Source organism: Carassius gibelio, chromosome B20 (genome assembly GCF_023724105.1).
Source record: "Carassius gibelio isolate Cgi1373 ecotype wild population from Czech Republic chromosome B20, carGib1.2-hapl.c, whole genome shotgun sequence".
Classification (NCBI taxonomy): Eukaryota; Metazoa; Chordata; class Actinopteri; order Cypriniformes; family Cyprinidae; genus Carassius; species Carassius gibelio.
This window is the reverse complement of record NC_068415.1, coordinates 4,957,044-4,970,190: the sequence shown is the minus strand read 5'-3', so window position 1 is coordinate 4,970,190 and position 13,147 is coordinate 4,957,044. Positions and strand designations below refer to the sequence as shown.

At 34.8% G+C, this 13,147-nt stretch overlaps 1 protein-coding gene across 1 annotated transcript; it reads left to right on the top strand.

Moving 5' to 3' along the window:
• The first annotated feature begins 4,877 nt into the window (after positions 1-4,877).
• opn8b (opsin 8, group member b) lies at positions 4,878-13,147 on the top strand. The gene is made up of 4 exons (XM_052586918.1): positions 4,878-5,235; positions 7,511-7,804; positions 9,679-10,004; positions 12,475-13,147. Exons 1-4 carry the CDS (start codon positions 5,166-5,168, stop codon positions 12,859-12,861), a joined length of 1,077 nt encoding a protein of 358 aa, XP_052442878.1. The 5' UTR covers positions 4,878-5,165; the 3' UTR covers positions 12,862-13,147.

Genomic DNA, 13,147 nt, shown 5'->3' with positions numbered 1-13,147 from the left:
CTTACTTTACGATCTACAGAGAAGCACAAATGGACACTCTGAGAAGTGCACTCTGGATGTAGGTTAATGTCTGGGCATATAATTTTGCTCAGTTTCCTGAAAGTTTAAAGTGTCTGGTAGGTCAAAGCAATACTTCGCTGAGGAACAAACAGTGACGTCATCAGTAAGCAGAAAGATATCAGTTTGTTCATTCCCTGCCAAACTTCATTTCAAATCTATTACTGCCATCGGCAATTCAAATGTTGTTCCAAACCTGTTTGACTTTCCCTGTTATGTCTATGTATAAAACCCCAAATGTTTTATGACAAAGACAAAAGATGTGGAACCAAGAACATGGCTTGCTTTCATGAGTCATATTCATCATTTAACATTCTTTTCTTCCACTGTTAGCCACCACTCATCAAAAGAGAATAGTGAGAATTTCACACATCCTCTGTCCTTTATGGAGAGCTCAATTTACAGAGATCTGCATCTTCTACAGATGAAAGCTCAAAGAGAATAGAAAGACAGACCTCCTCCAGAAACCCCACTGACGATGAGCATCAGACAGACTTAGAAGTGAAAGGAGAAATGTGTGTCATTTCTCTGAAACTAGCGTCACCAATCAGAATTACAGGAATAAGTGTTGTGCCACATCAGCCATTGGTTAAGCCATTTATCCCGAGTGCAACCATTACAGCACATGTTCCAATCCACATTGTATTCATACAGTGATAAATACAGCATAGCCAATTTGCATGGGAAGTAATGCTAATAATATTCCTCTGAGCCCCGTGAAACTTTCAGATCTTTAAATCACTTTCTTGGAGGGAAGGGTGACAGATCCATGATCTAATAGGATTTCCCAGAGAGCTTCATCACAAGGAAAGAAAAACCTTTGAGTGCTTCAGTGGTTTACTCCTGCATCTGAAGACTCAAACCACAGTTGGAATCAAACTAACACATTAAAGGGTTAATTCACCAAAAAATGAAAATTCTGTCAATAATTACTCAAATTCATTTGAATCCCGTAAGACCTTGGTTCATCTTCAGAACACAAATTAAAATATTTTTGATAAAATCCAGCATCTTTCTAAACATGCATAGACAGTAAGAGTCCTACCACTAAACGATAAAAGAAGGTCTTAAGGGTCTGGATTGACATGAGGATGAAATATCCTTTTGATTAGTCAAATAGTCTAGAGTGGTCATTTCTATAACAGCACCAAATTAAATGAAGCTTGGATCAAATTTGAATTGATGACATCTGCACCCTTATAACACACAAAAGAAGATATTTTGAAGATTGTTGGTAACCAAACAGTTACCAGTGGCCATTGACTTCCATATTATATTTCCATACTATATTCCTAACTATTCATTTAAATCAAATTTTAGGGGCTTTTTTATAGACCTTATGCATCATAGAAACAAATGCACAGCCATCTTTAGATTTTCGTCTCTGAATTCCCATTTTTGCATGGCTAAAGCTATCACAGTTAAAGAGCAATAAACTGATGAAGTGGATTTAATTATCGAGTTAACCAAACATATAATGAGCAATTGTAATGTTCAAAGCAGATGTCATAATAAATGTCAGTAGATTGTATTCGTACGACTTTACCTTCACCCTGAAGAAATACAAACAGAGGACAGAAGTGCTAAAAAGGTACAAAGTCTTTTTTATGCACTCCCATTCATGTAAATTCCTAAATATGTTCATATTCATATTCAATAATAAGACACTATAAAACTAACTAAAGCAACATATGCAGCATATGTTCAATTTTTTTTTCTTTCTAAGTTTTCCAAATTACCACACATAACCAGATATATTGCATACTTGCATAACACCAGATGTTACTGTTTCCACTAATTAATTCAGAGATAAGAGTTATAAATAATTCAAAGTTATTGATCAAAGATAAATCATGCAATGTCATGCAAATGTGTTATTATGAAGTAAAAACTAAAATAATAATATCCAAAGGAGGTTTTTAAATGTCCTTTGAGGATGTAGTGTCCACAGCAACTGCATAAGTGAAGACACAGAAAGGTTAAACGCACACAGCTGGTAGCCTATAGAAATGAGAAATGTAATTGAAGACAAAGTTCACCCTAAAATTTTAAATTTTGCTGTGTCTGTGCACACTTTGAATGGGTTAAATGCAGAGCATGAATTCCGAGTATGGGTCACTTTCAATGGATTGTCTACAGTGAATGGGTGCCATCAGAATGAAAGGCCAAACTGATAAAATCATCAAAATAATACACAAGTAATCCACACTACTCCAGGCGATCAATTAACATCTTGTGAAAAGCTGCATTTTTGTAAGAAACCAGTTTATCATAAAGATGTTTTTCAAACCATTACTACCAGTTCAAATACAAGTCCATAATCCATAATCGGAATGTTGCATAATATTGCTGTTTCATTCAGATGCCATCCATTCACTGCAGAGGATCCACTTGTAAGCAAGTGATGTGATGTTCAATTTCTCCAAATCTGTTCTGAACATAGAACCTCATCTCATATACATCTTGGATGGCCTGAGGGTGAGTATTTTTTCAGAAATTTTTATTTTTTGAACAAAGTATTTAGTTAATCACAGTACACCCATAGGTCTCTGCTGCACAAGAGCCAGCAAAAAAAAAGAATTAAAAAAAAAGATTGCAGATGAAAACCACACAAAACCATATGTGCTGAAATGTACTCGGTTACTAATGTAATTTTGTTACCCTGAGATACGGGAACTGTGGAAACTGAAGGTTTTCTAAAGCTTGCTTATTTGATTTGATTTAATTGCCTAAATGTGAAGAATAAACAACTACTTATTTCTTTCTGTGCTTTCTGTTTCTGTAATCAAGTGTGTTTGGTGAGGATGCATGATTGCAATTTATGGCTATTGTACAGACAGGAATGCACTTGTATGAGAGATGACTTTGATTCTCCAAAACAAACAGAATAACAGTAGTTACAGCCCGACCCCCCCCCCCCACACACACATATATATACAGTATGTGTGTGTGTGTGTGCGTGTGTGTGTGTGTGTGTGTGTGTGTGTGTGTATATATATATATATATATATATATTAGTGCTGTCAATCGATTAAAAAAAATTAACTAATTAATCGCACAATTTTTTTAAATTAATTGCGATTAATCGCGATTAATCGCAATTAAAAGACTGAAACTTTTTGGATATGTAAATGTAAAATGTAAAAAATTAATGTAAACTCAAGACAAAGAAATTATTTAAATGCAAAATATGATTGTTTATTGGAATTTTTGTTTAACTTGTAACACAGATTTTCTCATGTAAACAACATACCTGCAATAAACCATCAATATCCTCCAAATTAACTGTTGGCTTGAAAGCCATATTTATTACAGAAATAAAAACACAGGCATGTAAGTACCATTTGAATTTCAAAACAATCAATGCCAATAGAAAACAAATTTGATTTCCATGTTGAATTCTAAGTGGACTGCAAAAAAATTCCAAAGTATAGTCATTGCCAGTGCTTTAAGTGGGCCGGTATGCACCAGTACTCAGTACCGCCACTTCCAAATATAGCTCTTGAGCGTACCGCCACCTCTCCGTGCGCCCAGAACGTGCTTTTAGCGTACCGGTACGCTCATTTGGACATCTGTTTTAATAGAGGTTTTAATCTTTTACCTGCACTGCCGATTTTCAGAGCGCCCTTCACAATGCATGCTTCCTAATTCATCCCACCCAGAGCAGAAACTACATTACCCATTCACCCTTAAGTTATACAAGTGAATAGCGCATGTGTCGCTTTTCCCACTGTTAAGTGTCAACAACTCAACGTGGCCGGAGAAGGTGTGTGAAACTCGTTGTGAGTTATACTAAAGCAAAATCTTGAGTATTTATTGTCTGATAAACATTAAAAATTGTCTGCGGAGGTTGAGTCATCCTGCAGCCAGCCCCCGCTGGCTGTTCATTGGCTGCAGCATCTTTTTTCTAAGTTCTAAACAAATACCGTAGACGGCAAGGCACAAATTTAGATATTCATTTATCTAATTAATCTATAGCCTATGCACAAAGACAATATGATCTTTTTGTCCCCTTTTTGTTTTAAAGCTTGATGAAGAGAGAGAGCGCAAGTTGCTGCAGCTGAGGAGGACAGTGATGCACGCGTACAGGAGTGATTGACAGTTCGCGGCACTGTGTACAAAAATACTCCGCTACACAATTATTTCGTTATTTTCGTTTAAGCTTATTAACGTTTTTTTTTAAACAATGACATTTGAGTTCATGATTTTAATGTTGCTGTTTCTTGTGGCAGACTGAAGAGTGATCCGGAGTTTTATAATGAAACTTTCCGTCTAAAAGTCCTTCCTTGGTCTTAACCATATTTCTTTGCACGTTGAACACACAAGGCCACAACTGGAAATAAAAAAAAAAAAACTGCAACCGCGTTAATTGCGTTATTTTTTTTTAACGCGTTAAATATTTCAAATTAATCGAATGCGTTACGCGCTAATTTTGACAGCACTAATATATATATATATATATAAATATATATAAATATATATATATATATATATATATATATATATATATATATATATATATATATATATATATATAAATATATATATATATATATATATATATATATATATATATATATATATAAATATATATATATATATATATAAATATATATATATATATATATATATATATATATATATATATATATATATATATATATATATATAAAATTCTGTGTATATTAGTGTATATATTCATATTGTATATTACAGATGTATCTATCTATAACGCAGGACTGTGTGGACCAGTCATCACGAAGTACCTCCTTTTGAGGCTTTTAGTCAAGCGGACCCTTGTGGAGATGTTGTGTCAGACGCGGGGGTCCAGGTTGCAGCAGTAACCTCTTATGGCAAGTTCTTCTGTTTTATTTTCTCGGAATGTTGAGGTGGGGGCTTCATTTAATCGCGTTCTTTATCTCTGTTGGACATCAAATGTTTCTGAGACGTGACAGCAGTGTAGATCGTCTATAGCTTCTTGTTCCAGTAGAATTAGCCAACGCAAATATTGTCTTTTACTTCCACATCGCGCTGATCCATGTCGAGCGCGTTTCTTTCTGGGAATTAACATCTCGTCCCGCTGAAGAGCACATCTGAGTCTTGTCCACATGGATATGTATTCCTCTAAACTATCACCTGCTGTGGATTATGGAGTTGGTGCGTTCCTGCTGCTCATCGGTAAGATTGCGTTACTGGGTCTCCAACTTTTGTTGGTTACCGTTTCTGGCGCGTAATAGCGAGTCTGTGTGTTTCCAAACGGATTAATTCAACTTTATACCAAGTGTCTCAAAAGGGATAGTAATTCTGAAAACACAGTGTTTTATAGGCTAGAAAACAACGACCGATGCTTTGTCAGGTTACTTTTCCTTTCCTTTAGGGGAAACCGGGGATATTAATTAATTTACACCAACAATATATATATTTTTTTTTTTGGGGGGGGGGGGGGGGGTTTACCACTTTTTACAGGTTACCACTTTTATAGTGATTTTTTTTTATGAGAAATTTAGTCGCAACAATAGACTTAACTAAAAAGTTTGCATTCTCTTCCATCCTTTGCTGATAAGAACAAGAAATGTATAATTGACAGTCAATTATTAGTTTCATTCACTCAGTTAATATTTATATAGAGAGAGTCAAGTTGTCTTACTGTTTATATCTGGCAGTTTCCATTGTGACAACATGCTCACTATATATGTTGTGTTCAGCTAGCTTTCTTTTTTTTTGAGCAATAATGGTTGGCCACTTTTTTTGTGCTAAGATATTTAAGTATGTGTTTATGACTTCTTTCATTCTTTGAACATTGTTACTCGTTTAGTATTTATATCGAAAATTCAGTTTAAATATAATTATTTTACTGCAGATGTTTGATAAACCCTTGATGCAGTTGACAGAGGGAGCATTGAACCTACAGTATTTAGAAGCTGAGGATAATTGGGTGAAGCTGATGGCATATGACTTACTGTATACACACGTTGCCCTTATGGCTCTGCTGAATGAAGCAGCTCAGTTCCCTATAGACTTGGACTGTTTGTTCATTGCACAGCAAGATGTTGTTCATTTTGGTGGAGCAGATCTGTTTTTTGCTGCATGGAGATCCTATAGATTCACATGTAATGCTTTCAAATGTACAGTTACAGATGGCTTGTATTAAATGTAAATCATATATCCAGCAGTCAAAAATGAAGCGTTAAGGATTTCACTGGCACAGCACAGATTAATCTTGACAATGCAGGAACATTCAGCCACGTTAACTCACACAGTATGTGGGGTTTGGACTGAAACCAACCTAAAACTTGCTTAGGACTTTATCATGAGTTTGTACAGGATGTGGGTTTTACATTTAAGCTCAGTTCTGCATAATGTGGTGATAGATTTTAATTTATTTATCATTTATATTTAAATATGCATAAAAATACTACTATGATTGACAAATAGTTAATCTTTTTAAATGTAGTCAGAAATTAAAATTAGATTTTTATTACATTACAGTAATAGGAATCAGTGAGGACGTGTGATGCTAGTAACTCCAACTCCATGCTCCAAGGTCATGGGTTCAATTCCTGAATGCATGAATTTATTAATACATGTATATATATATATTGCAATATATATATATATATATATATATATATATATATATATATATATATATATATATATATATGGAATGCATTGTATTGCAATATAATTGCCTTTAGATTAAACATCTGTCAAATTCATACAATAAAAGTAAGTCCCACAGTTATTATATACTGCTAAAAATGCAGTCTAAAGCAAAACGAGAAGGTTATAGAGGAGGCAAGATGAAAGTGAGATAAAAGTGAGGCTGAGACACAAAGTAAAGAAACAAGAGACTGTTTGGGGTTACATAAGACTACATGAGGAATTTGTCTTTGGGATTTGATCCCAATATTTGCTCCAAACAAAACACTATATAATAAGATCTGTAGATTAAAAGGAGACTAGCAATGCCAGGAACGTGGGATATGGACTGATAAAATGAACCTTGAATGCAATGCATGTCACTTTGAATAAAAACATCGGCCATATGCAGTGCAAGATATGCATTAATATAAAACAATTAGAAATCCAAATAAATTTCATATATAGATTTAATACAGCATTCTTGCATTTTATCAGCAAATATGGAAGAAAGTGTAAGTGATAGATGGATATAGACAGCCAGTCATTATCCCAAAATCAAAACACAGTATTTCATATATTTTCTGTCAAATTAAATAAATGGAAATTAAATTTTAATGTAATACATGTATCAAGTCTAAATTATTTTAATGTGTGAGAATAAATATATTATAAGAGTATAGAGTATACTAGAGTATAATTTTTACTATATTAGGTACAAAATTAGTGCGTGAAAATAGAACACTTTAAGTACATTATGGTGCGTTTTTCATCTGGGTATGTATTTCTTCTTTTTGTCTTTCACATACAGCAATTCTTTCCATTGTGGGGAATTTGATGGTTCTTGTGATGGCATACAAGCGGTCAAACCACATGAAGCCCCCTGAGTATTTGAGTGTAAATCTTGCTGTGACAGATCTGGGAGCAGCCGTCACCATGTACCCACTGGCTATAGCTTCAGCTTGGAACCACCATTGGATAGGAGGAGACGTCACCTGTGTGTACTACGGCCTGATGGGATTTTTCTTTGGAGCTGCTAGCATGATGACCCTGACAGTTATGGCTATTGTTCGATTCATTGTGTCCTTAACGCTCCAGTCACCCAGTGAGTTCCCCATGGCTCTATCTATGAACCTATTTTTATTCTGACTCCTACATAGATTTCTAATGAGTGGTCCAACCTCAGAGCTCCTGAGAGTTGAATTATGTTTTCTTACCATGTCAATGTTCTGTTGAGAATGATAATTATGTACATTTCAGAGGTACAGACGCTTGCCTGATGCATGTTTACTCCTACAAAATAAATAAATAAGTAATCCAATTAAAACATGTAGTATAGGGTTGGAAATTTCCAGTTTTCAAGAGGCAGTAGCAGTTTACAAACTTAATTCAGTCAAACAGAATGGTGCTGGTCAGTCATCAAATAATAAGTTACAGCACATAGTTGTCATTTACACACAAACCCAACATGACAGTTCTATAAAGCTAACTTAATGAAGTTTTTTGGTGTCTCATGCTGGGAGACAAACACTGAATTATAGAAATTAAACTTGGCATGGGAATAACTGCTGTGGAGGGAAACAAATAGATTTTTTGTTTGTTCTTTTTACTTGACAAATGGTAATAAAGAGCTGAAAGAGATACCAACCCAGAATAGCTCATTTAGTAGGCCCGTTAAATTAAACAACCACCAAGAAAATACTAGAAAACACCTGGAATTCCCTACCAAAAATGTAGAAACTATATAGCATTGCCTAATCAACCGGAACACTTAAGCATCACAGTGGCTAATTTTGCATGAGCAAGCACTACTCAAGTTTTCATAAAATGAAACATGAAATCTATTATTCATGTTTGCATTTAGTTCCAGAAGTCCGATTCAGTTTATGTGTGCATCTGTAATCTGGAAAAGATTCCCACATTCCCACATTCCCCAGTTTTCTGGGAAAAGAGCACCTACATTGTGTCACAGCGGAAGTTTTACGGTTTTAGAGTATCTATCAACAGAAATAAATAAACTAACAAAATAAAGTACAGGTAACAAGGAAAGACAAATATTCTCTGTTTTTTTTTTTTTTTGTTTTTTTTTTATAAAATAATTTGTTGTGGATTATCTGACCAGATGTGATAAAATAAAAAAATAACGTTTGAGCATGAAAGTTATTGGTAAAACATGAAATGAAATGAAACAGTTATTGTTAAATTATTTCAATTATATATATTGCTATATAGCCACAGCCAGCCCACATAGGTCCATTCATTTGCTCCGTTATTGGAAATTATAGCAAAAGTATGGCACTTCATAAGCAAAAAGCACATTTTGACAGCCACTGTTAGAAGACAGTCATGATACAAAAAGCAGCAGAGAAAATGTCATACTAGGGCTGCACGATTATGACAAAAATCATAATTGTCAATTATTCCCTTGAAATTGTAATTGCGATTATTATTAACCATTATCAAAATTTACATTGAATTATATTTATACCATTATTTGATGCAACTGCATGCCGTATTATTATATAAAAATAAACTAGCTTAAAGCATTCTAACTGAAAAAACATTTGTATAGTATTAAGCCTCAAATGTCAACTATACATTGGATTGGATTATTGTTTAAATGATAAAAAAGAAAAAATATGAATGGTATTACAATGTTATACTAAAAGTAAAATTAAAATAATGAGAAAAACCCTTAAGATAACATGTAGAAAGAAAGAAAACGCATCTTAAGCATGCAGAATAACATAAGTGGACTTTGAATGATTACATAATTGTGGCATCCATAGTTGTAATTGTGATTAGAAATCCGATTAATTGTGCATCCCTATGACATACCAAACTAGATTATTTAAATTATTCTTTCAGGAAAACAATTAAATGCTAAATATAAAATAAAAATAAAAGAGCAACACATAAAAACTTATTTTGCATTCAGATCCCCTTTATTTAAACCTTAACTGTCTGTTTTTTCCATAGAAGAGAAAATCAGCAAAAGGAATGCAAAGATCCTTGTGGCGACCACATGGCTGTATGCACTGCTCTGGGCTATTTTACCTTTGACTGGCTGGGGAAAATATGGCCCGGAGCCCTTTGGCCTGTCCTGTACTCTGGCATGGAGAGACATGAAGGAACAGAGCCAGTCTTTTGTCATCACCATCTTCTTCATGAACCTCATCCTCCCAGCCATCATCATCATTTCATGCTACTCTGCTATTGCTCTGAAACTATACATTACCTACAAGTCTATGGACGACAGCAACCACATCTCCAACATGATAAAGATGCAGCGGCGGCTCATGGTGGTGAGTCTGTCTGATTTACTATTCGCACCAGCTACACTGCATTTTTGAAAAAAGATCTGTACATTTTGTGCTTACCTGAACGTGATCTGAAACTCAAGAGAATCAGAGGCTTTCTATAGCTGAAGGCTTTATCATCAATAACACATACAAGACGTGCAATCCTGCAATTATCAGAGTAACTAGTAATGTTTAGGTCACAGTGGGCAGGGATCAATTTGACACTTCTTTAAATATTAAAAAACTTATATACATATTGAATATTTAATCTTGATTTTTAAAACCTTGATGTTTTGTGGAACACACAAGATGTTTCGCACTAGGTGTATTTCAGGGTTTAGTGCATTTATTTTGAAAGATGAAACTCGCGATTATGGAAAGGGGCATTACATTTCAGACGAGTGCTTGCTGTGTTCGGCCAATCACAGTGCACTAGGTCAGTTGGCCAATCAGAGCAGACTGCGATGGTTGGAAAGAGAGACTTTGTAGAAAATGATCCATTTGAGAGAGGCTATTATTGTTAGTACTAGTCTTTGAAAAATAATGTGTTTTTCGAACATTAAAGCATGTCAACACATTTTGCTACATGATCTTTAAAAAAAGCATCATATGACCCTTTTGGAGTTAATGTACTAAAATTCCTAAAACTGAATAAACAAAATATATATATATATACACACATTGCATGGCACAAAATAGACCACATTGTTTTTGACGGCCATTATGTTCTTCTCTACCTTGCTTCTTAACCCTTGTGCGGACCTCATTTGGGAGTCACACTCAGGGTCTTCAGGGGTCATAAGTGACCGGACACCTAAAATGTAACTTTTTTGCCCCCCAGTAAAATCAGTGGAATATATTTTTATTCAATAATATTTTTTCTTTTTTCTTTTGTATTTTGAGAAAATTTTAAGGTATTAATTCATATTTATGCAATAATTATGAACAATTTTTCTCATAGAAAATAGTACATAATTTTTTTTTCTAATTTTTCTAAATTATTTTCGAATTAATGTTGTATTTCAGATTAAACCAGAGACTAGGCCTTTCAAATACATTTTTTTTGAAGATTTTTTAGCGCCACCTGGTCAGAGCAAAGAAAGAAAAACATGTAAGTGCATGGTGCAACCACTTATTACCAGTATAGGAATCTATAGAGAGGCTTGTGAATTCCCTTATTGTTTTTAGACATAATTGCTTACTCATATTAAGTAGTGGACTTGAATATATATTAATACATTCTAAAGAGTACTTTTTGTATATTTTTTTATATTTCTTCTGTTATAAATAATGATTTCATGCATTATTTGCATTAAAGTTTTTGCATTATGATTGCAATCAAACCTGAACATATTGTTCAGTGGCACAGAGCTCCTGCAAAAAAATAAAAAATAAGAATCCTCAGAATGGTGCAAAGGACCAAGTCTGAGTTTCTAAGTGCACTGACAAACCCAAGAGGCAGCGCTTGCTTCTCATCGCTGTTTTACAGACAGCAGGTCATAGGTGTGTGCGTGTGTGCGCGCGTGTGTGCGCGCGCGTGTGTGTGTGTATGTGATTATTTAGAGTGTCATACCTTCACTGCTGTTAGATTTTCTCTGCATTATGACTGAATTATTGAATGGATTTCACATTCTCAAAACTTTGCTCTGTGTTACAGACACAGTAGTTCATAGGTGTCTATGTGTAAGTATGTGTGTGTGTGTGTGTTTGTGTGTGTGTGTGTGCATCTGTGTGTGATTGGATGTGTCAATATCACACTCTTGATGTTTTATAGTGTTATCCCTTCACTGCTGTGCACTTTTTTTCAGTTTTGTGATCGATTTGTAGATTGTGTACACAAATATTCTCTGAATTGTTGTATTTTTGTCTATTTCCCATTCATTTCCTATGGACGGTCATTTTTGACCGAAGACCATGAGTGTTACTATTTTTTTTTACGCCCACTTAGACTGTTCGAATCATGCCCTCAATTTTTTTGTATGTTCACACCCCAAATGCCATGAAAGTCACCGCATTTCATATCATTCCGATGAAGCTGTGATTTTTAACATTTCAAAACGTAAAATATTCCGGTCAGAAATGACCGAAGACCGCACAAGGTTAATCTAATTGTCTAACAAACCTGCACTGTACAAAAGTTATCATATATCTAATGTTGAAAGACTATAGTAAAATCTTGTTAATTTATTAACAGTAAGTTCCCTTAATCTATGATCTAATTGGGTATTTCATGTACTTTTACAGTAAAATATTGTTTGGGCAATATTTGTTTCTTCATGAGAACAGATTTGGAGAAATTCAGCATTATAAAACTTGCCAATGTATCCTCTGCAGTGAATGGGTGCTGTCAGAATGAGAGTCCAAAAAATTCGATCAATTAACATCTACTGATGCAAAAAGTTTACATATGTACAGGTATAGAACATACTCCAAACATAACAAGATCTGAACGTGCTATTTTTTGCTTTTACAGATCGCTGTGTTGATCAGCATTGGGTTTGTCGGCTGCTGGATGCCGTACGGCATCATCAGCCTGTGGTCCATCTACCGGCCTGGTGACTTGATTCCTCCTGAGGTCAGCATGTTACCTTGTCTGTTCGCCAAGTCATCCACTGTATACAACCCGTTCATCTACTATATCCTCAGCAAGTCCTTTAAACAAGAAGTCAACCAGTTGGGCCGCCTCTGCGGGAGATCCAACATCTGCCATACCTCTGATGCCAAAATTGGACCAGAGAATACCATCTTCCTAGTGTGTGATGCAAACAAGTCCAAAGCTGGAGCAGAGGAACAATCAATAGAGAAGAGCAGGGAGAATGAGACTCAACTGATCAGTAGGACCTGTGATTTGCACTCTTAAGAGTGAATGGGAACAGAACACTGAAAGTGGTATCTTCTGTGCTTTTCTTGCCCGGCTGAAGGCACACTGAGTGGTCCATGGACTCTTGAATGAACTTTTGTTTCTTCTTTCATTCCACAAGCTTCAATGCCACTCCATATCATCACATTGTATGCATAGTGCAGTGCTGTGTGTCATTATTAGTGATGTGTTTAGGTGTTATCTTTCATTATAAAAAAAGGGCATTACGCTTACAATTCTAATACTACACTCAAACAAAATCTTATTTAAAAGATCACCCCAAAAA

Excerpts from the sequence above, each read along its gene's own strand:
- opn8b (XM_052586918.1), top strand. The coding sequence starts at position 5,166 with ATGGATATGTATTCCTCTAAACTATCACCTGCTGTGGATTATGGAGTT. Across the intron at positions 5,236-7,510 it reads TGCGTTCCTGCTGCTCATCG|CAATTCTTTCCATTGTGGGG; the intron begins GTAAGATTGCGT and ends TTTCACATACAG. Across the intron at positions 7,805-9,678 it reads CTTAACGCTCCAGTCACCCA|AAGAGAAAATCAGCAAAAGG; the intron begins GTGAGTTCCCCA and ends TTTTTTCCATAG.